Source organism: Zootoca vivipara, chromosome 6 (assembly GCF_965207765.1).
Source record: "Zootoca vivipara chromosome 6, rZooViv2.hap1.1, whole genome shotgun sequence".
In the NCBI taxonomy this organism is placed as follows: domain Eukaryota; kingdom Metazoa; phylum Chordata; class Lepidosauria; order Squamata; family Lacertidae; genus Zootoca; species Zootoca vivipara.
Window position 1 is genome coordinate 64688122 of NC_142589.1, and position 24129 is coordinate 64712250.

The following is a 24129-nucleotide window of genomic DNA, read 5'->3' on the forward strand; positions in this document are numbered from 1 at the left end:
TCAGGTTAAGAGCGGACCTCTGGAACGAATTAAGTTCTTAACCTGAGGTACCACTGTAAAGGGGAAAGGGGCGGCACACCCATTTTTGGCTCTGGCCCCACCCATTGATGGTTTTAACTCCACCAATTTATGGCCTGAGCCTCACCCCCCAACAGATTATCCCTGAGGGAATGTGGCCCTTATTTTAGGATTGGAGCAGGAATCCAAGTGAGGTCTGCCTTCATGATTCTATGGCTTAGTCTGTGGAACAGAATAATTCTAATTTTAGGGGGTTGGAAACCTGAACTGCTGGCTCTGCTGTGTCAAATATCCAGTCCTCTGTTTCACTTCCCATAGCCAGCCACCCCCACCCCCAAAAGTGCTTTTACTGGCTTTGAAATGAATTGTGGCAGCTTCCCCCAACACACACACAACCCCAGCCATTGTATTAATAGCCCTAGCTCTATTAGAATAAGTTGTGAAATGACAAATGGCCTGGCATTTGAGATGACTGCATCGTACTGTTTGTTTGAACTTGCTTGGCTTCTTTATCCCAAATCGCTTGAGAGGTGGAAATAAATATTCTCGGTTTTGCATCAAGCAAGCAAATGACTTGCGGCATAGGGGTGAATGAAGGAGGAAGAGAGGGAGCTGCTTCCTAGGGGAATGAATGGTTATCCATTCCAAGAATGTGAAACGAGGAATCTATCCTTCTATATTTTGCCAAGCTGCATGGAGAGGGAGAGGTGGCTTTTGCATGCCATTCTCTTCAGCAGGTGTGGAAGAAATAAAATTTGAGTTCCTACTTGCTAAAGTTGGTATTTATGTATGTGTGGAATGGAATAGAATGAAGGAGCAGGGGCTCAGAGACACTATTCCTGTTGCAGCAATTCCATATCCTGCCCTTAAGCTTTGTTCCCCTACTGACTGTAGCAAGATCTCTTAACTGCCATTGGGGATGGAAGCTAAGCCTCATGAGGAATGGTTGAGGGAATTTGGTATGATTAGCCTGGAGAAGAGAAGACTGAGTGGTGATAGGATAGCCATCCATTCTGCCTTACTTCCAGCTGTTCCTTCTTGCAAGCCATTTTAGGGCATAAGAGGACTTTGCATTGATATGTGTGTTTTCAAAATAGCTGCCTGACGCACAGAACAACAGAAGCCAATAAGTAATTAATAGACTGTTGGCTGGAACATACCCAGTTGCCTGTGCCATCCTCTCCGCAGGGCTAGGTTGCTTTGATTGGGGCCGTCTGGAGCAAAGTCACAGCTCCCAGCTCTGCAGACTTGGCAGAAGGACAGAACTGAACGTTGAATACATTGCTGGGTCAGCTGTTCTTGGAGTCTGTATGTCAAGAGTCTAGTAAAGAAGAATAGCACCAGCTGGCCTCACCTTTGTGTTACCTTTGCTCAAGAAAGCAGCTCCCAGTATGTTTCTAAGCCCTAAATGGCCACGGCCCAGTATACTTGAAGGAGCGTCTCCACCCCCATCGTTCAGCCTGGACACTGAGGTCTAGCACCGAGGGCCTTCTGGCAGTTCCCTCACTGTGAGAAGTGAGGTGACAGGGAACCAGGCAGAGGGCCTTCTTGGTAGTGGCACCTGCCCTGTGGCACGCCCTCCTATCAGATGTCAAGGAAATAAACAACTACCTGTATCTGACTTTTGGAAGACATCTGAAGGCAACCCTGTTTAGGGAAGTTTTTAATGTTTGATGTTTTGTTGTGTTTTTAATATTCTGTTGGGAGCCTCCCATTGTGATTGGGGAAACCCAGTCAGATGGGAGGGGTATAACAAACAAACAAACAAAGTATTCAGAAGGTGACCTCTAGATCGGGGTGCTTCTAGAGAACAGACCCCAGAAAGAGATGGTATCAGAAATTGACCTTGGAAACACACCTCAATGCTCTTCCTTCTTCAGAATTTTGATCACCAGAAAGAACAGACCATCCTCAAACTTTGAGGACACCAGCTCCAAACCCAGCACACTCTACAGTTGCTTCCCCATGGCTGCAGACAAATGTTTCTAGAGCAAGTGGCTTCCCTTTTAGAGTGAAAGCCTAATTCATTGTGAGGATGGAGCCAACAGCCTGAAGGAAGCCCAAACCCTATTTAAGGCTTAGTCTGTGTATGCAGCTTGCTGGAGCAACATGAGAGTTCTCTTTGCATGTGGGTTGGGCATCATGAGGGGTGGCCCCCTTTCCTGACCCATCCTGGAAGCTGACGCTTTGTTGTACCTTGGAATTTGACTCTTTGCTGGCCTGCCTTTGAGGAATTTGATTCTGGCCTGGCCTACCTCTGCTCAGCAGATCCTGCATATTTAGGGTTGCCAGACTCAATAGAGCAGGCATCCCCAAACTGCGGCCCTCCAGATGTTTTGGCCTACAACTCCCATGATCCTTAACTAACAGGACCAGTGGTTGGGGAAGATGGGAATTGTAGTCCAAAACATCTGGAGGGCCGAAGTTTGGGGATGCCTGCAATAGAGGACAGGACTTCTGTGCCTTTAATTGTCCTGCTCTCTTTTGAGTCTGGAAACCTTAAAGAGAAACCAGCAGACCCTTTGCTTGGAAATTAAACAAAGGGTCTGCTGGTTTCTCTTTAAGGTTTCCAGACTCAAAAGAGAGCAGGGCAATTAAAGGCACAGAAGTCCTATCCTCTATCGATTCCAGGGCTGGCTCGCCCATTGATTCTAGTGGCGCGGGGCGCTGGGGCGCTGAGGGGCACCCTAGCAAGTGGGGGAGCTGCGTGGCGGCCTCCCTTTTCCCTCCGCCAGCCGCACCGCTCAGGGGAGAGCAGTGAGGTAAGCAGGTGGAGCAGGGGCACTAGGACCCTGTTCCGCTCTGCAGCGCCCACCTTCCGGTGCTTGTCGCTTGCCGCTGCTGCTGGTCCGGCACCGCTCCAGCTCCGGCTTTGCCTTGGGCCAGCTGGAAGTGCGCGTAGAAGGCGGCCAGCTGCGCGTCCGGCTCAGCTCCGACTTCGGCTCCTGCCGGCGCCGCAGTAGAACCACACGAGCGAGATGCCCCGCGCCGGCAGCGAGGCTAGTGCCTCGCCCAGCAGCTCAGCTAGTTCCGCGGTGGCGGCAGCGCAAGGCGGCAAAGATATCCCCGCCGAGCCCCATGCAGCTCCCGCCACCAGAGGCGGCAGCAGTGGCGCTCGACCTGCGCGCTCTGTGCAAGGCCAGGACTGGAGAGGACTGGGACTGGAGAGGTAAGAACCCAAAGGAAGCTGGAAGGACTGGGGGGCGGGCGCCGGAGGGATCTTCGCATCAGGGTGCCGGGTATGCTTTAGATGGCCCTGATTAAGTCTGGCAACCCTATGCATATTGACTTGATCAGTATTTTGCTCCACGGATCCAGCTGGGACAGGCGTGGGCCTAGAACCCTTTCCCTAGCAGCGACCGCTGCCTGAAACAGAACAGCTGGCCAGGGCTGAAGGGAGTTCCACAACATATTGTGAGCGACTAATTCCCCACTGATGCTCTTAATTATTTCTGGAAATAACACGGAAATAAGTGCTAAGCATGCAGTATTGTAGCTTTACATGGCTTTTCTGTTAGGTGAAAGTTCGAATATCGCACATAAACTAACAGGTAGGGCAGCACTGGGGAAATAGAATAACCCGCCATGTGAATGCAGCCTAGGACCAAACAACCCAGATAGAGAACTGCCCTCTTTTAAGGTTGGGACATCCAATTCTTGATTTCTTGCTGCCAGTGTGGTGTAGTGGTTAAGAGTGGTAGACTCATAATCTGGTGAACAGGGGTTTGTGTCTCCTCTCCTCCACATGCAGCTGCTGGGTGACCTTGAGCTAGTCACACTTCTTTGAAGTCTCTCAGCCTCACTCACCTCACAGAGTGTTTGTTGTGGGGGAGGAAGGGAAAGGAGAATGTTAGCCGCTTTGGGTAGTGATAAAGTGGGATATCAATTCCAAACTCCTCCTCCTCCTCACTGCAAAGCTGCATCAGGGCTGGAAAGCAGCCTACTAATTGCCTCATGGAGATATTGAACTGGTGGTATGTCTTTTAAAAACTCCAGTGGAGGACCTTGGGGGAGCAGAGCTGACCGGTGTGACTTGGGGATGGGAAGGCAGAAAGATATTGTTAAACAAGTAACGAAATAATAAATAGGTTCTGCCTGGACCTCTCAGGGGCCATTTGCCTTTTCTCATTCTGCTTGTTCAGAGCTTTCTTAATATGCCTGCTCCCGTTGGCTCAGGGGGGCAGCATTAATTATTGCTGAAGCACTGCCCTGCTTGTAATCTGTGGCTTTAATGGAACAATAGGTCAGCACTCAACAAGCTGGGCTGTGCCAGTTAACAGGACGGACACACACACACACACACACACACACACACACACACACACACACACACACACTACATTGAACCCCAGAGCCTTCAAGGCTTGGCATCCTGAGGTCTTAGGCAATAGAATATGGAGTGTGTATGTGTGTGTGTGTGTGTGTGTGTGTGTGCGCGCACACACACACACACACACACACACACACACACACACTATGATCACTGTATGGAACAGCATAGCCCGGCTGCTCATCTCTGACAGCTTGTGTGAAGAGGGCTTTGATGGATTTGGGAATGACTTTATTCTGCAAGGCTGAGGCTGAGCCATAAAGCCTTCCACCTTGCCGATTGCTATAGGTATTATCCCCCTCCTTAAAAAAAAAATTGCAGACATTTCTTTATTGGTGATGTTCTTAAATGCATTTTTAAAAATCCTCTTGCAAGGAAGCTCCCCGTTGCAGTGAGCAGCACTCGGCAGCACCTCATGATAAGGGGGATCTTTTCTGATTTTATGCTTTACATTTTCTATGAAAATCCCAACAGCAATTACCCATGCCAGATATCCTTGAGATTCACAGCCAATCAGAGCAGATCAGTCTTCCCCAACCTGCTACCCTCCAGTTGTCTTGGGCTACAGCTGCCACCTTACCTGATGGTTGACCACAGTGGGAGGGTCTGATGTGAGTTGTAGCCCAACAATAAAAACCTGCAGGGTGCATGGAGTAGATAGACCAAAGGTAGCTTCCTAGGTCTAGTAGCCGTTGATAGCCTCCATGAAGTTGTATGCTCTATTTGAAAACTAGTGGCCATCAACACACCTTTTCGCACCTCCTTCCTCCAATTTGAGTATGAGAGCTCCCAGATATGCACCCTCTCAAAACATGCTCTGATTTACTGAAATGCATTATAAAATGACCACCATCACCTCTGGGAGGGGTGCGGAGATAACATTAGGCTTCCATGCAGAGATATAAGCGCACATTCTCAAACACTGAAAAGCTCATTACAAATTTAAAGCTATGTATCGATGCTTAGTAGTGGCCCCCTAGCCTCATTTCACCAAAGTGCTAGAATACAGCAACATTGTCTGCTCTTAGCTCGTTTTGTTTTGGGTTTGGTCCAGCTCTCTAGGTGAGTCAGATCAAAAAAATGCTCTCAAATAAGCCACCTCGTCTGTGTTGCCTGAGCAGCCTGGGGCAGGGGATGGGGAGGTGAGAATCGGGAAGGCAGTCTGTAATGTTCTGTAGAGATGACACATTCTGGAATAAAGTACAGTCCCCTAAAATATGAGACATCTGTCAGCCCTACCTTCATCCATTAAAGACTCTGTATCCCTTTTAACAAGACCTTTGGGTGGGTGGTGCTTTCAGCCCATTATATGTCGTCCTGTCCTGTAAAATTCTCCAGATGGAGCACCATTGAAATGATCCTAGTAGAAGTGAGACCAGTCACATGCATGCATTTCAGTGGCTGGCTAGCTTGTTGATTGTTGTCGTTTAGCCGTTTATAGGTGTGAGCTATCGGTTGGGGCAGGGAAGGGAAATGTGCTTTAAAACAACAATGCCTGCCTGCTAATATTGTGTGCTGCTTTGCATGATGCAAAACCATCCAATTACAAAGTGGTTGAGGCAGCATTGCTGCATAGTGATGTAGCAAAAAAGTGGATCTGGCTGGCAGAAGTGGAGAACTGCACAGTCCTCTGTGGAAACTTAAGTCCTGCTAGTTCCATTTGCACGCGGTGCTTAGCCAAAGCATGGCTAAGCATGCATGAGTTAGCAGGCAAGTATTCACAGCAAAAAATCACCACTTCTTTGCTCTTCCCCTGGTCAGCCTGCTGCTGTGCTGTCTGGATCTAAGCTGTGTTTTGAGTTAGCTATATGTGTGAACCTGGCCTTGTGATTTCTCACATGCTACATGGGAGGTAACCTAAGGCCACAGCCACACTATAAAGCCTTTCCCCTTTCAGCAGACATAGCTTGCACCCAAAGAATCCTGGGATCTGTTGTAGTGTGTTAAAGGTACTGAGAGTTGTTAGACCACTGTTTCTCTCATGGAGCTCTGTGAGGGGAATAGGAATCTCCTAAAGCAGGCATAGGCAAGCTCGGCCCTCCAGATGTTTTGGGACTACAATTCCTATCATCCCTGACCACTGGTCCTGTTAGCTAGGGATGGTGGGAGTTGTAGTCCCAAAACATCTGGAGGGTTGAGTTTGCCTATGCCTGTCCTAAAGACTCCCCACACGCTTAAAACAATGGCAGTTCCCAGGACTCAACTGAGCCTTGGGCTTGCTGATCAGAAGGTCAGCGGTTCGAATCCCCACGACGGGGTCAGCTCCCTTTGTTCGGTTCCAGCTCCTGCCAACCTAGCAGTTCAAAAGCATGTCAAAGTGCAAATAGATAAATAGGTACCACTCCAGCAGGAAGGTAAATGGCGTTTCCATGCGCTGCTCTGGTTTCGCCAGAAGCGGCTTAGTCATGCTGGCCACATGACCCGGAAAAACTGTCTGCGGACAAACGTCGGCTCCCTCGGCCAGTAAATGAGCGCCCCAACCCCAGAGTCGTTTGTGACTGGACTTAACTGTCAGGGGTCCTTTACCTTTACCTTTATGAGTGTTAAAGTGGCACCATAGTGCTTTAAATATACTATGCAGGTAAGGCCCAAGAGCAAACATTTTCTGTAGCTTGTGGTTTATACCTAACCATGCTTTGGCTTAGTGTTATGGGGGAGCTGGGCTACTATGTTCAGTAGTCTCCTCTGCTTCCCCCCACCCTACATCTTTGTGGCCCTACAATAGTATACCCACCCCTTTAATCAGTGCTTAGCCGTGCTGAATTCTGATTTGATTTTAAATATCTTGATGAGTCTAGAACCTGCTGGGACTCCTGGAGTTTTTACGAGTTTCATACTAGCAGGGGAAACTTAAATTTGGGGAAACGGGGTGGGAGAACATTAGCAAATTCTCTTTTGTCCAAGTTGTTATTTTCTGTTCTGTCAGTGGTGCCAGGTGAGGTGGCTTTGCTAATTGAAGTGATAGAAGAAGTTGGGATGAGCCATGCAAGGAAATAACTATGAAGCGCTGGCATCACACTGAGATGACCTTAATTTGCATGCTGATGGCTCTGACACTCCACTGCCACTGCCGCCTCCCCATGTATTAAAGGCAACAGTTCACCACATTAGAACATAAGGGGCTTGCTGGATCAGGTCAAAGGCCCATTTAGTCCCGCATCCTGTTTTCATAGTGGCAACCCAGATGCCTTTGGGAAGCCCAAAAGCTGGGAGTGTGTGCAACAGCACTCTTCCCATTTGTAGTTCCTTACAACCGGTATTCAGAGCCACACAGCTTACGACAGTAGATCTCAAGTGGAGACTGGGCAGCCATCTGTTGGCGGTGCTCTAAATCTGGATTTCCTGCATTGAGCTAGATGACCTACAAGTTCTCCTTCAGCTCTTTGAAACGAGAGCTGTAAGGCAGGATGGATTTCAACGGTGGAAATACCTATCGATTGTGTCCTTTGTGTGCTTTCTCTGATGTTTTCTGTGTCCTCTTAAGATTTGTTTTGTGTCTCTCTTTCTGGGAAAATACGCTGTCCTTCATCCCGATGTTTCTTTTTATCTCTATCCCACAGCTGGCTGTACTTTCGAAGAAGACGGGGACTTAAACCAGTGTGAGTATAGCCAAGGTGTTGAGGATGACTTTGACTGGGAGCTGACCCGGAGCTACCTCATGCCCCACCTGACATCTGATCTTCCTCATGGTGAGTGGAAACAAGGAAGAGTCTTGTGTGGCATTTTATAGACTAAGAAATGCATTTGGTACCAGCTTCCATGAACCATAGTCCATTTGTTCAGTTGCATGAGATGGCCAACTAAATTTGTATGTGTGAACATCAACATTATTATTACTTATACCCTGCCTATTTGATTGGGTCGCTCCAGCTACTCTGGGCGGCTTTCAAGAGAAAATAAAAACACAGTGAAATGTATATATACATACATTACACACCTGAATATAAAGGGAAGAAGAGGGAAAGTATTATTTTACAAAGTGAGGTAAAGGGATTTGCCAATAAGTACAAATAGGTCTATCACAGCAAACAAACACATAGGAAGATGCCTTATTCTGAGTCAGGTTCTGTTGGCAGTTGTTTTCTAAAATATCTGAAGGGCACTGGGGTGGGGAAGACTGAATCATAACCTGGTTAGAAGGAACAGGTCTTATGCTCTATTCTAATATACATATATAGTTTTTGACAAGCATCTGGAGCAATTTGCTGCAGCATTAAAGTTTGCAGATGATGTAAAGATACGAGAGATTGGTGATGAATAATGAAGAGGACTTGGCAGTCATGTGCAAAGCTCCATGGATTGCTTGGTAAGCTCAGATAGTTCCAACAATACATGCATTAAGGTTTGAAAAACACCAAGGTCATACATCTAGGAATGACAGTGCAGGTAATTTCTGGGGGTGAATGGAAACTGTGTCTTAAAAAGCAGAGCTGCTCTGGAAGCGACTTAATGGTCATCAGGATTTGACCTTTACACAGTTGGGTATTTTAACATCACACCAAGCAATTATTCTCCCCAGCTAGCAATTAGTTTTTCCTCTACATGAAATGCCTTGTTCTATTCCATAATGGCTGTATTTGGAGAATAACCTTTGTAGTCTTCTGTGATGTTAAGGAGCAAAGTATGTTGTCATATACATGGCTGGGTCAGATTTTTGTCCATCTAGCCTAACATGGTCTACTTTTCTCATCTACATTTTCAGACGTTCTACAGCAAGCATCCCCAAACTGCGGCCCTCCAGATGTTTTAGCCTACAACTCCCACAATCCCTAGCTAACAGGACCAGTGGTCGGGGAAGATGAGAATTGTAGTCCAAAACATCTGGAGGGCCAAAGTTTGGGGATGCCTGTTCTACAGGGACTTAGAGAGAAGTTGGATCTTTAAGTGAATCTGTTCAGCCAGACTTAAGGGATGGACAGGCTTATTTTGGGTGGTGATGCTCCTTTGGTCATATAAGTCTTGACCATTAATTGCAGCATGGACATTTGTAGCTAGTTTTTCAAATGATTTACAAGGCATCTCTTTATTGAAATTGTACAGTAAAATATGGGAAATGGTCTTCACAGAGAATCTAATCCAACAACCTCATATGAGTAAAGGCCAAAAGAAGAAATATGTATTCTCAGCAGACTTAATGAATGCAGCACATAGTTAGACCAGCGTTTCTCAACCGCTGTTCCGTGGCACACTAGTGTGCCGCGAGACGCTGGCTGGTGTGCCGCGACGTGCGGCAACGAGAAGGGCGATTTGCATTGTCACATGCCTGGCGGCCGCCAATAAACACCACTACCCCGCCAGAAAGGAAGCCGGCCGGGTCACGACGCGGGGCGAGCGCAGCTCTCAACAGCCACCACCTTGGCCTCGGACGTGAGAGGCGGCCGGTGGGTGCTGCTGCTGCTGTTTGTCTCGCTCTCGCTGCTCTTGCTGGCAGCGCCCGGGGCTTGATCGGCACGAGGCCGTGGGCCGACAAGCAGAACAGCCTCCGGAGGGCAGCCAGCAGCGTCTACGAGGGAGTGAGCGGCCTCTTCGGCGAGGAGCACGTGCTGGCAGAGAAATCAGCGGCTTGTGAAGCCTTATTACAGGAGATTGCAACCAACACAGCAATTGGCAAGTGTTTCTTACAGTCATAATTCACTGAGATTTAGGACTTACCCCACAAACTAAACTGGGCTCTCTCTCTCTCTCTCTCTCTCTCTCTCTCTCTCTCTCTCTCTATATATATATTAGTCAATATAGGCACAGAGTTAAATTTTTGTAACTTTTTTAATGGTGGTGTGCCTCGTGATTTTTTTCATGGAACAAGTGTGCCTTGGCCCAAAAAAGGTTGAGAAACACTGAGTTAGACTATGGAACTCACTCCCACAAGAGGCAGTGAACACCACCAACCTAGATGTCTTTAAGAGAGGATTAGGCAAATTCATGGAGGTGAGGGCTATTGATGGTGAGTAGCCATGATGGTTATGATCTGCCCCCATGGCTAGAGGTAGTAATAATTCTGAAAACCAGTTGCTGGAAACCATAGGAGGGGAGAAAGTGCTCTTGTGCCCAAGTCCTGTTTGCAGGTTTCCCATGTGTATCTGGTTGGCCACTGTGAGAATGGGATGCTGGACTGGATGGATCATTGAGCTGGTCTGGCAGGCTCTCCTTATGTTCTTAGGTTCTTACAACTGATGGAGTTTTGTAATGTACCCGTGCTGGAAGTCTTGAAGAACTTATGGATTGTGTAGTACTGTATTAAATTTGAATAGTATCTGTGAACTTAACTCTCTTCTCTAATATTGAATAATTACGTGTCTCAGTGAGAAACAATCTGCAGTTTATTGTTGCAATGGTTTGCCTTCATTGTTATTTTATTTTCTGACCCTGGCAGTGTTGCTTAAATGTTACCTTATTTATTAATAGTCTTTATATGCTGCTCTCATCCCTAAATCCATCCACTTGAATTGGGCCCGAAAGCATACCTGACAGCCCAGAACAGCTGACATAAGCCAGACTGAGTTTCTTGCATTGAGTCGAGGGTTGGACTGGATGACCTATAAGGGACTTTCCTACTCTAAAATTCTGTGCTTCTTATGTGTGTGTTCCCATCTCCCAAGATCTATAAGGAGATGGTGAGCTGCTTTCTGCATCGATTTATCTTCAGGAGTGGTCCCATGTAGAGAGTGTGCTAGCCATCAGTCTTGAGGGTTAACGAAAGCATATATCAGCATAGTGGAATAGCACACTAAACAACACAACGGAAATGTTGAGTACACTGTGCTCACTGCCATTGTCATGTGGATTTGGCACTCACGAGCTATTGTGGGGGAAAGCAAAATGACAGCCCAAAGTAAGCAAATGAGTAATTTTCAGCAAAGGGGCTCCAGTCATTGTGCGATGGATGGTTTCCATAGCTGTAAATCCAGCAGCCTTATACTTTCTCCATTATTTTTGTGAGATAAGACATCTGACCCAAGAAATGGAACCAAGGACAGCCGAGGATGATAAATTGCATCTCCAGTGATATACCTTTATCACTGTAGAAGGCTTTTAACCTGCCTTTTATCTGGGGGGTTCAGACCATGCTAAATGTGCCATTTACAGAAACTTCTGCTCATCCATAGCTGCTAAGTGCCTGTCTAGATACAAAGGTTTTGCTTTCACCGAAGAAGCGGTATTAGGCGATACATAAATGACAACAAATGGGTGATGTCACCAATCTGCATTTTACAGAAAGTCCGCATTGCAGGATTTTCTCGCTTTTGATTAGCCATGGGTGGCTTCCCTCCCAAGCTTAATTTGGAATTTGCTCGGCCATTAAGAGCATCACTGGAAAACTCTTGCATGGGGGCGGGACACACATGCACGCGCACACACATACACACACAAAACTTTTCTACCATTCTCTAAATGGACTTAATGGACTTGCAATGTTGGCATCCGAGTTGGAATTGTTGGGCAGCTGCTGAGGCCTATACCCTTGCAGGGAGCCCAGTGCCAGCCCTCCAGCTCTGCTGCTACAACCCTTCAGGGTTGCAGCCTGTGAACCTGCCCCTCTCCAAGTGTGTGAGCAGCAACAGGGGCAAATAGAAGGGAGAGCAGCAGCAGCAGCCTCTGCTTATCTTGCCCTCTCATTTTGGATGGTGTCATATCCTTTGCCTCAGGGTCCCTGTGTTGACCCGTGGAGGACTCTTGATTCAGATGATCCCTCGGCCACCCCAGTCAAGAGGGAATCCCTGGCTGCACCTTCTACACTGCTTTGGCCTAAAGTTGTGACTTTCCTGTCCGTTTGAAGAGGACTTTCCTGTGGGCTTTCTTGTTCCACAACCACACGGAAGCATGAAACTGCACAATAGCGTACAAGCCCTTTAAAGATGGACTGCAGCTCTCCCAAGGGCGTGGAACCACTTTAAGTGAGCCCCCCTGCCAGCGTTCTTAAGCCCTGATATGAGTCTAGTCCCTGATCTAGACAGTCAGAGATACTGCTTTTGAATACCGGTTGCTTGAAACTGCCAGAGGGGTCCTGTGCTTGGGTCTTGTTTGTGGGCTTATCACAGGCATCTAATTGGCCCCTGTGAGAATAGGATGCTGGACCAGAGGGCCATTGGCTTCCTATGTCCCTTTCCTCCCTATTTCAGCCAGCAGGGTTCACTGGGAGCTGTCCAAGGTGCTGATTGGTAATGATTATGGCTTCCCATGATGGTGAGAGCCCCAGTCCAATAAGATAGGTGGCAGTGTGGCTAGGGTACAGAGAGACAGGGTAAGTGAATGGGTATCGGCTGCAGTGATGAGGAGGCGATGAGGCTGTCCAGGCAATCTTGCCCAACTCCCCTTGTAACACTGGCATTGGCAAGGCTGCTTGAAGGTTACTTTATTTAATAACAGCCTTGATATGCCTCTCAGTATCACTGCTCTCTGGGCAGCTTACATTAAAATAGCAATATTTAGGAAACAACTAAAAGAGAATATTAATTGCTGGATTAAAGTAAGAATCAGCCTAGTATTTATTTATTTTTTAGCGACAGTGTAAAACATCATAGAAAAAGCACCCAGCACCAGTAAAAATATACAGTCCATCTAACATTCAGTGAATTGAGAAGTTCTCACTTTAAAGGTCTGTGAGACTTAAAGCAGATCTTTAACATCATTTAATGCATTAGCCGTATGGCCTAAGCACAAGTAAGACAGGCAACTGTCGCACAACAATAAAACTACAACAAATACAATTAGAACATTAAATATAAAATCCAAGTAAATGCAACTGGTTGGGTGAAGGCGAAAGGAATGCGTGTTGGGTAAAAATATAATGGGAATTTACATAGGTCTAGGGCCTGGCTGGTTGGCCAGGAAAGTGGCCCTGAGTTTAAGGGCCTGTAAAATATAGATAGCTACGTCACGTGAAACCAAGGGGTTGGCGTCCACCAGTAAAAACTTCATACGATCGATGTCTCGTAAGATGGTCGTTGGGATTGAAAGGAGAAGTCTGGATCTTACAGGGTCATATAGGGAACAGTAAAAGAAAAAGTGTATATAGTCTTCTATCATTCCCTCATTGCATGGGCAGAGTCGGAGGTTCGGTGGTATGTTGGAAAAAGCGCCGTGTAAGAATGCTGTAGGTATGGCGTGGAATCGGGCTAGTGTGAAAGCCCTTCTTAGCTTGGGGTTTGTTAAATCACACAAATAGTGGGCCAGAGATCTAACTGCCTTCACGTGGGGAAGCCACGTGGAGATTTTAGCTGCCTTAGATTGTGCTAGGTCGAAAGCTTCATCCCTAGTTAAGATCCAGCTATGAATTTTGTTGTTATCCCATGAAGCTTTAGCTCAGATTCCTGTGTTGCAAGGGGTTGGACTAGATAACCCTTGGGGTCCCTTCCAACTCTTAAGATTCTATGATTACCCTCCAAGAGCTACAATTTTTGGAGCAGTTTAATAATTATCCCCTCTTCCCAAGCAACTCTAGGAATTGTAGCTTTGTAGCTGATGGGAGCTGTAGTCCAGCAACATCATTCAAATAAAGATATTTTAAGAGACAAGGCAGTATCCTCCCCACCACAAAACACGCCAAATCCCTTGCAGTGAAAAGGATGCTTGATTTGTAATGCATCCAAGCATTGCCAGTGGGGCAGATTTCACATTCAAAGCTGGGTAATTACCAACCTTGGGCAACATAAGTGCTTGAAAATGTTGAGATGAACTGGTTACAACACCTGCTTCCTAGCTTAGCCCAGCAGCAGAACAGTGCTTCCTCTGCTTCTTTCCGAGGCTGCCAACCTGATGCTTCTGCAAGTCAGCTGACTTGTGGTACATCAAAGGATGCTTCAGCAAAGCATCCGCCCACGTGCCTACTTGAGAACAAGGGAACAGGAAGCAACTCCCCAAGCATTCAATAGGTTCAGATTCATTCGTTTCTACCGGTAGTCATTGGACCATTACAAAACAGAATTTATGAAAGTGCAAGGCAACATAGCAGATACAGACATTACGGTAGCTTGGACACAAACTACAACACAAACAAATTCAGAATGCTGAGTTTCCTTGGCAGATCGTAACTTGCCCCTTAAAAAAATAAATAAAAGGAGATTATTACCCGTAACAAATATGAAAATGATTAAAATGAAATAAAATAAGTTATGTAAGTTTAAAAATAAATTATGTAAAACCAGAATAAACTAAAAATTCAGATGCTCCCTGGCAAAACACAGCATTTTATCACTGAGCATTAAATATGAATTCATATCTATTATCCAGCTGGGTCCCAAATGAATATAAAATGAACCTCAATACACATGTCAGATTGCAGATATTCAGAAGTGTCATGTCAGAGGCCCAGTGGTAATGTAACTTCACTTGTGAACGCCTCCTCAGAAACTCCATGTCTAGGTTTCTGTCTAGGCTGGGACTTTGCTTTAGAAACAATGGTTTTTGCTGGCTCTGGGTATCAGTTTGTTCTCTGCCCCTGAGCTCTCCTTCTTAGTTTCAACTCTCAGCTCTGACTCCTGTTTGGTTGCTGTGTACCACTCAGCAATATCTCAGCAAGCAACCACAGTACTCCAAAGTACAGAACCCAAGTGGCCTTATTTTTTCCAAATAAAGTCAACCTCTCATTTTTGTCCCTGAAATCAAAATATTACACAGAGCATGAGCTTGTAAAATAGCTGTTTATCCCCATCTGAATTGTTGACAAGATAATTGTTTTTGGTTCTTCTCCCCCCGCCCCCGAGTTTTAAAGTAATTATGGAATTACCACAGGAATTTGAATTTCACATGCAAAAAATGGCTGATCTTTCTTAAAGAGATGCTGGCAGGATCTCAATATTGGCTTCTAGATGATAATCTAGCACTGCTTATAATGCAAGGCTTGAGTGCCTTGAGATAGTGCCAACTGGAATCATTGCCACAAAATACCTTAAACATATTTTCTCTGTGTTAGTGTCTTAATAACTCTGTAAGCTGGTGGAAAGGGCACTTTGGCTTGAAAAACCAGTAAATAAATACTCCCCCTCCTAATAATTTAAAAAGACAGGTCTGGATTGAAATGACTACAGATTTTGGCTTAAACTGGAATTCCAGACAAAAGGCCACACAACCTAGTTTTGTTAATAAGCTTAGAAATTGAAAAGAGAATGGGAATTCTATCGTTAGCACTTTTCTGGCTCTGGGCTGGAGCCCATAGAAGTAAATATTCTGTCTAGGTGTAACAAGCTTCTGGTTCAGCACCAGATAGTCAGGACCACGGAGAGCTCCTTCCAAAGCAAGCTTCAGATTGTTGTATTGATTTTATTGGCTTATCTTTTTGGAAACCACTTTGAGGTTCTTAAAATATAAATCAAGCGGTGTATAATTTTAAACTAACTAACTAACTAACTAACTAACCAACCAACTAACTAACTAACTCACTCACTCACTCACTCACTCACTCCCTGGCCAGAAATATCACCAGTCTGAAACTTCAGAGATCTGTTGTTAGTCAGGATGGATGATATTCAGCTACACAGACCAATGCTTTGATTCAGTATAGAGCAGCTTTCTACGCTTCTACCTTAAGATTAATTGCCTGTGGATGTTTACACAAATAACTCTGGCACACCTGAACTTCACCTGTGCTTTTTGTATCCTGTACAAAGACAATGAAATAAAGATTTTGGGAAAGCAACCAGATGCCCATTGTAGCCAATGCACATTTTGTGTTCCATTTTGGAGACCATTTCAGATAAAGTTGATCCAGACCTCATGGGTGAAACCTCCTTCCATCTCTTCCTTTTGTGAGTGTTTTTGGTTTGCCATAATATCTCTCTCCTTATGACTCTCCCCTTCTTGGTGGTCATGCTCAGCTGCAATGTCTGCATTTTAGGAGCATTCCATTCCAGGCCACGGAAGCCACCCTCATTTCCCCTCTCAAACTTTGAGAACTGGGGAAGAAAAACAAAACATAAAACCTGGGGTGTTGTGTCATTGAAGATCCTTGGGGTTTTGTTAGCACTTGCTCCATCAGTATCATGCAGCCAGGTTTTCTGTCACTTGGAGAGACCATGAATTTATATGGTTTGCTTTTGGGGTTTATCCTCATTTCCTGCCTCTTGGCTTGTTTGCTGAGAGTGGACAAGGAAGGTTGGAGGCCACTGCTGCAGCTTTATCAGTCCTCCCCAGTCTATCTCAGTCATTAGGTAGATGAATAATATTTCACATTGCTGTGGCCTCTCTCGGGAGCGCTTTGCATCGGAGACTCGTGGTCTTAGATTAAAATGAGTTTTTATTGGATCTCTGCCAATTCCAGAGAGCACTGAATTTATTTGAACAGAGATTGGCTGCTAGCCATCACTCCTACAGCTTCCTTTCACATATTGTTTTATTTTTTCACAGTGTAGGGTGAGAAGGAGGTGCTGTTCGGTTTGTGTTTCCTTCTCTCTCTTCACTTCATAAAGATAATTTCTCTTTCTGACTTTAACTCTTGCTCACTCCATCTCCCCTCTTTACTTTAAAGGGGTGATTTATAAGTGGCTACATTTTCATATGCAGAACATAAAGCAGGCCTTTGTAGTGAAAGAAACCCCTCAGCCCTCAACCCATGTGTATTGCAAATGTTCTTACGGGGAACAGAGAAGTGAAGGGAAAAGTGAGCAGACCGGTTCGGGTCTGATGTAAATGAGATGTTGGACATATGTGAAGCACATTCCAGGACTTCCACACTGCCTATAATTCTAATTAAAGAGCTCCCAATCCATGGGCTGGCTTTGGGATTTCTGGCACGAGCACAACGTAGCCTGGATGGCAGCCATATCATCTGAACTGTACCTCAGTTCTAACTTGTCCCATGTCTTTATATATTTATTTCCCACCTTTCCCCCAGAATCGGGATTCAAAGTAGCTCACAAAAATTAAAACCAATACAGATAAAAGGTTATTGTTAAAAAGTAATTAAACTATCTATGGCATTAAATCAGCGCGCACACAGAGAGAGAGAGACAGTAAAAAGAAATTCCGCAATGTGGCACACTATTCAGGGCCCTTTCCTTAAAAACAGCGAGTTCCCAAAAGCTTGTTGAAATAAAATGGTCTTCACCTGCTCAGAAGGGGACAGCAAGGAAAGGAGCCAGTCTAGACTCTCTAGGATGGAAGTTGCAAAGTTCTGGCAGCATCCACTGAGAAGGCCCTCCCCCGCATCCCCGCCAAATGTGCCTGTGAGGGTGGTGGGCCTGGGAGAAGGACCTCCCCAGAAGAACTCGGAGTCTGGGTAGGATCATATGGGAGAATATGGTCCTTCAGGTAGCCTGGACCTGAGCCATACAATACAGGGCTTTATAGCTCATAACCAGCACCTTGAATTGTGGATGTAATTAGAAGCAGATGTAATTAGGGTATCTTGTATTCACTGTAACTTGTTAAGTCTCAGTGAGATGCTCGGTGCTCTCCAAGCGATGCATTCCTTCTAATATTAAAACCAAACACTTTTGCTCTGTCGTGGAGAACTAGGATACAGAGATGGAAAAATGAGGCATTATTTAGTTAGAAGTCAAAACAAAATTTAAAAAATTCCTTCCAGTAGCACCTTAGAGACCAACTAAGTTTGTCATTTGTCATTGGTATGAGCTTTTGTGTGCATGCACACTTCTTCAGATACACTGAAACAGAAGTCGCCAGACCCTTATATATAGTGAGAGGGTGGGGAGGGGTATTCCTCAGAAGGGTGGTGGGAATGGGTGATTGGCTGATAATAACCCTCTCCACCCCCTCACTATATATAAGGGTCTGGTGACTTCTGTTTCAGTGTATCTGAAGAAGTATGCATGCACACAAAAGCTCATACCAATAACAAACTTAGTTGGTCTCTAAGGTGCTACTGGAAGGAATTTTTTAAATTTTGTTTCGACTACGGCAGACCAACATGGCTACCTACCTGTAATTAGTTAGAAGTGTTTATTATGGCAAACTGACCAAAATCACAGCCACAATAACAATTATTGTTACTTTTTTAAAACAAAAAGCTGACAGCTAACATTCATAGTAGCTCTAAGTGATATCATAGCTGCCAAGTTTTCCCTTTTCTCGCGAGGAAGCCTATTCAGCATAAGGGAAAATCCCTTAAAAAAAGGGATAACTTGGCAGCTATGGTGATATCAACATTTAGATGTCTTGCCACCTTTTCTGTAATCAATGTATTGTCCCGTTCCCCCCCCCCCCGAAGATGCTCAGGGGGGTCTCTAAAGATTGACAAGGAAGCCACCTCATAAGAGGGTGAATTATGTCTTCTCTAGGACCCCTAATAAAAACTACACTAAAAGAACTCATGAGAGTTTGTTTCAATCTCTGAGTCTTGAAAGGGTGCTTACCAAATCTGCTGGCAAAAATAGTTGAAGGTGAAATAATAAAATGGATCAATAATAGCCAAGAGCTTTCTCAACCCTGCTATTTAGCAGGGCGAAGCAACCTCTTTCAGGCACCACCACATGGGTGAGAACAGATGAGGGCAGGAATTTACGTCCAAATGCTGCAGCAGGACTTTTTAAAGTGCTGGCTCAAGTTGCAGTGGAGAGGGCATCATTTGGGTTGTGGTTCAGACAGTAAAATCTCTAGAGCCGTCATTGTCCAAGACCCCTATATTTAGAAACTGGAGAGTGGAAATACAAAGGATGGAGAACTATTATTCCTCATTACTGCTCCACTTTTCCTTAGTAGTCCAGGGATGGGAAACCTAAAGGTGATGCTGTTCTACAGCTCTCATCATCCAACACCTCAGAGGTCCACGTGTTTCCCCGTCCCTACTTTTGGCATTTGATTGTGGCCTCTGTTGGGTACAGTGTACTGGATCCAGGCATTAGGAAAGCACATAGCTAGTAGCTGGTAGTGAATCCAAATGTGCTTTGTGCAACTTAGAAATCACGGAGTAGTTATTTCTATTTAATGGCACCTCCTTTGCGCACATAAGATTGTTTCTTGGATCGCTTCAACATATCTCGATGGCAATAATGAGATTGAATGTGGAGGGTCTGACAACCCCCAAAACTGCAGTGCTTTCAGTAAGCTGTGCACATTCGCATGGGGGTTTCAACAGTCCCCACCCCCACCCCATCCGGCTGCAATTCTCATTCTTTAGTTTTGCAAAATAAAAAATTCTTTAGTGAATTCCGGCTGCAATTCTCATTTTTTAGTGTTGCAATATTTGTCATTTGGCACCACTTTGTTTAAATGATTGTTTCCACTGAACCTTTAAGCTTAATCTCCAGAATCCTGCAACTTGTCCACATTTAACCCTCTGTTGGGTGAGGATTCTGGAGAGGAACGTCAATGCTGCAAACCTGGTTAGCAAATGGTCTACCTTTCATTGCTACGGCGGTGGAGCATCCATCTCCAAGCTCATTTTGCAAGGGCAAGACCATCTGGATTCAGGGCAGCATGTAGAATGAAAACAGCATTACTAGTGCTTGATGGATGGCTTGCAGGCTCCATGTTTTATGCTGCTTGACCCCTTTACATTATGAGGCAGAATCAATGACATGATTCCAGTGTTTCGAGAGAGAAATGTCAGAGCTTTATTGATTCAATACTTTTAATTTTCTGAAGTGACTTGAACCCGAGGGCCACATCTCTCTTCTTTAAAAAACCACCTAACAAAGATCGGTCCTCTCTATCTTCTTCGGTGGTTAGATGCAATTATAGCTTAGATGCCATCACTCCCTGTAAACAAGAACTGGCGCAGTCAGTGCAGACAGAAATGGATCCAAAATGAGACCACTGAGAAACAAGTGGGAGATATCAGAATGCTGGTAGAATCAGCAACGTTTGCAGTGGTACCAATATAAATACAGTACACCTACCCGTCAAGAAAAACAAAACACAGCCCAATAAGGGTTGAACAGGCTTGGTATGAAATGTTACTGGAAAAGATGAAATGGAAAACCGTTTTGGTGGAGCAGATGGAATATCCCGAAGGAGGGCATGGCTGGCTGAGGCCCTGAGGAGGAGCACTCCTGTTAGAATGTGCATCATTTTGTTGCAGATCTCACTTGCTCCAAAGACCTGATTTACCAGAGAATTCAAATAACAATGCTTGTGAGACAGGAAAGAGTGTGTGACTTTGAGACCCTGGGGGATTTTTTTTTATTATTGCTTGATATTCTCTGTGTGTTGACTGTGCCCTAGTAGTCCTGGGGGACATGCCCTTTATGCGTAGCTCTGCTTTGAAGTCATGATAGTCAAGTGCCCACCCACCTGTTAAATTTGAGCCTCTGGGGTGGGGAGATAGGTTTCTGACCCAACCATTGGTTCCCAGCCATTGAGGTAGGCAAATGGAGCTTGGCAAGGAAAGATCAGACATCCCAGTTTGCTTAAGCAGAAACCCTTGAATGAACAGGGTCATCTTACTAGTTGCTACTGAGCCTTGGATCTCATAGGATCAAAATGTTATCCAGCTTTTTGCAATGGCATTATTTTAGCGTACTGGATATAGAATGAGCAAATCTTTCTCTTCCCCCCTAATCCATGTCACCTTCTCATTCCCACTCTCCATATAATCTCATTTCATTCAGTTTCAACATTAATCTGTGAATTTAGAGCCCCCTAAAAATTCATTTCAAAATACATACTTTTTCTCTCAAAAGCAAACTGGTATTTTCTGAGAAGTATAAACTGCTTAGAGCTGTGACTCAACATCTAAAGACAGAGGGAGGCCAGTAGTTAGCAAAATTCTTATCTGCACATGAATCTGGAAGGTGTAGATCAGGTCATTTGGAATAGAAATTCATGATGGTCAAATTCCTCAAGCATTCTAAAATCCTCGGGGCTGTGAATCTATGGAGGACTGTGAAGGAGTTTCCCACTAACCCATATTTTCTCTATTGTAAAATGTTTCTTAAGCACAGCTTTGGAGAGTCTGCCGGAGCTTCCTTGTATCTTTGCTCATCCATCTGTGAATTTTCTTCTTCAGTTGGCAGCTGCAAGACTAGATTCCTAGATAGATAAATGGCCGGGGGGGGGGGATGACTTGTCTCTGGAGAGAAAGGCATTAGCTAATTGAGTGACAAGGTGCAGGTGCTGGGTTGTAGGGGGGCAGGCAAAGTTCCTCCCAAGGGCAGAGGGAGAGAGAGAATGAAAGAATCAAAGAGATAGATAGATAGATAGATAGATAGAGAGAGAGATGTCTAAACATGGGGAACTCCATGTAGTACAATCCACCATTGGGGCATTCTATTCTCTGTGGGGCCTTCCACCACGATGCAATTATTTTATCCCCCTCAATATCATGTTTGTATGTATTTTTAGTGGCCAGTAGTTAAATCTAGAAACTCGTAGGATGGAACTTTAAGTTTAGGGAAATAATCGACCGAGGTTACAGCCACACTATGCATTTTAAACACCATTATACCACTTTAAACAGTTGTGACTACCCCTAAAGAAATGTGGGAGCTGCAAGTTTGTTTGACCTCTTCTCTTGTCATAGGGATAAAGAGCTCTGAAACTGCCCTACAGACCCACTTCCTGCCCTACAGACCCACTCGGGTGCTGAGATTGGCAGAGGGTCCAGCACCTTCTTGAAACAAGGGGTTGGATTATCACTTTTAAATACTGGCTGAAAATTCATTTTAACACAGAGTCAGAAAGCTTACTATCATTTCTATTAAAGGACAAACATAATTTTATTTGGTTTTCTGATATTATTCTTAAACTTAGGCAAATAGGCTTTACTGTGGATTCCCTCTTGCCATTTGAGGAATCACACATTTTTGCACTTATTACGCAGAGGCTGCTAGATAATGAATTTCAAAAACTCTATCCTTTTCAGCCCTCTGTATGTTCCCCTGCCTATCTGGGGCTGCAACCCCATCATGGAATGATGCCTAACTACTTGTATGATTTGACCACGCCATCACATCGTAGAGCATTTATGTTGGCCCGCTTAAACGCCTTTGCGTCTTCTTTGTTATTTGGAAGGCTTAAGGGCATCCCCTATCAGAACAGACTCTGCCCCTGTGGCCAAAATGTGCCAGACTCTGTGGACCACATGATTCTGGAATGCCCTCTTTCTAACATCTTCCATGTTGGCCCTTTGATGCCCTTTTTGTGGCTCAGGGCCCCTTCCAATAAACATCACGTGGTCCAGTTCCTGTTGAGGGACGACTCTCCTGTACTCACTAGAATTATGGTGCAATACCTGACCAGGATTTTTGAAATCAAATCCAGTACATCTGGCCTACCGAAAAGAGACACCTGAGGATTCCCTATCCTTCACCCCTTTCCCCCTATTCATTGTGTGTTTTAGAATCATTTTATAAATAGATGGTTTGCATGATTCTATTGTTTTATATATGCCAATAAAGGTGTTGAAGTTGAAGTATGGAACATTTTTGTGTATTAAAGGCAGGGCTGAGAGGGTTGTTTTCTTTTTTTAATGAAAGCTTTTCTTCATTTTTCCTTTGCCAAAGTGAGAACATCCTCTTAAGTTGTTGTGAAAATATCATGTTGTGCATTTGGAGAAACATCATCGTCATTGATTGACTTCCATCCCAACCCCAACCCCCGCCCGCCCCCCAGCACTGTGGACTTGTTTCTTCTCTAGTGGCTCTTCCCTGGCTTACCACAAGGAGCAGCTCCACCAAGATCATTCATGCATCTGCCCAGGACTAGTTTTCATTTGGACTATGGTCCGCAACACATCCTTGCAACTACAGGCTAGGAGTTGGTTGTTGCCTAAGAAACTGCAGTTTGTGCTAACCGTAGTTTAGCCATGCTTTTTTTTTTGTTCTGCGCTATACAAGCAAACCATGGTTTGCCTCTTTTCCTTGTCTTCCCTCGGAAAAACCACAGGATGCTGTACCCAAACAGGCAGAGCAACAAAGGGCATTTGCTTCTTGAGGTGAAGGATAAGATAGTCACCATCCCATTCCACATACAGGTGCCTTCCAGGCTGGCATTTGAACCTTGCTTCAAATGTGGTGGTGGGACCATATGCTGCTCATCTGGGGGCACCAGCCTACAGTAGGGGGTTCAGGGTCAGTGAAGCAACACATGGAACTCTGCCATCCAGCACCTTGGTGCCACTTTGCCCCTTGACCTGAGACAGTAATCTCATGGATAGTAGAGGAAGATGGATTCATCCCCCCCCACCCGAAGCCCTTGACCCCTTGCTTAAGTGTTCCTACTGCTTTCCTTTCCTGATCTTTGCAAAATTCTTGCCTGCCTCATAATTATTGCCCATTTATTTGCAGCAGAATGTTGAAGCATGCAAAGATCAACTTATTCTCATATTAAGCTGTATTCAGTTGTATTATTATTATTATTATTATTATTATTATTATTATTATTATTATTAAATTGCTGGGAAATATTACATCCAGATCTCACCCATGCATTTTGGTAAAATTAAAAGCTAAAGAATGCTGAACTTCATTCCATCCTTTGTGAACTGTTATATATAAGTTCTTTAGAAATCTGTATCTTCCCAACAAAACCTCCCTGACTCTGGGGTCAGGAAAGCTCCTTACTAGGCTTCTTGGCTTGCATATGCACCATACATTCATGAGTGGCATTGGGGGAGGCAAGCACCCCCCACCCCCAAAAAGGAGCTCACCCCCACCATTGCTGGACTCATTGTTAACATTTATTTTTCCTTCAGAGACCTTAACAGGGGGGACACAGGTCACCCACCTAGAAATACACTTTGCCCCCTTCTGTGCTCCCCTACATTTTTTCTGGTGCTGCCACTGAATACATTTAAAGCACACTTAAAACCCTAAGCATTTAACTTCCATCCTCCCCTTGAGAATAATGGGAACTGTAGTTTACCCACCACAGAGCTACAAATTCTAAGC

General features: G+C 45.0%; 1 protein-coding gene across 3 annotated transcripts in view; it reads left to right on the plus strand.

Moving 5' to 3' along the window:
* The window catches only part of PTPRU (protein tyrosine phosphatase receptor type U), a 353020-nt gene that overhangs the window by 129752 nt on the left and 199139 nt on the right, over positions 1-24129 (plus strand). For all 3 annotated transcript variants that reach the window (XM_035119522.3, XM_035119521.3, XM_060275728.2), the window contains exon 2: positions 7909-8037. In XM_035119522.3, coding sequence (XP_034975413.3) covers positions 7909-8037 — 129 coding nt within the window. The remainder of the gene's footprint in view (positions 1-7908; positions 8038-24129) is intronic.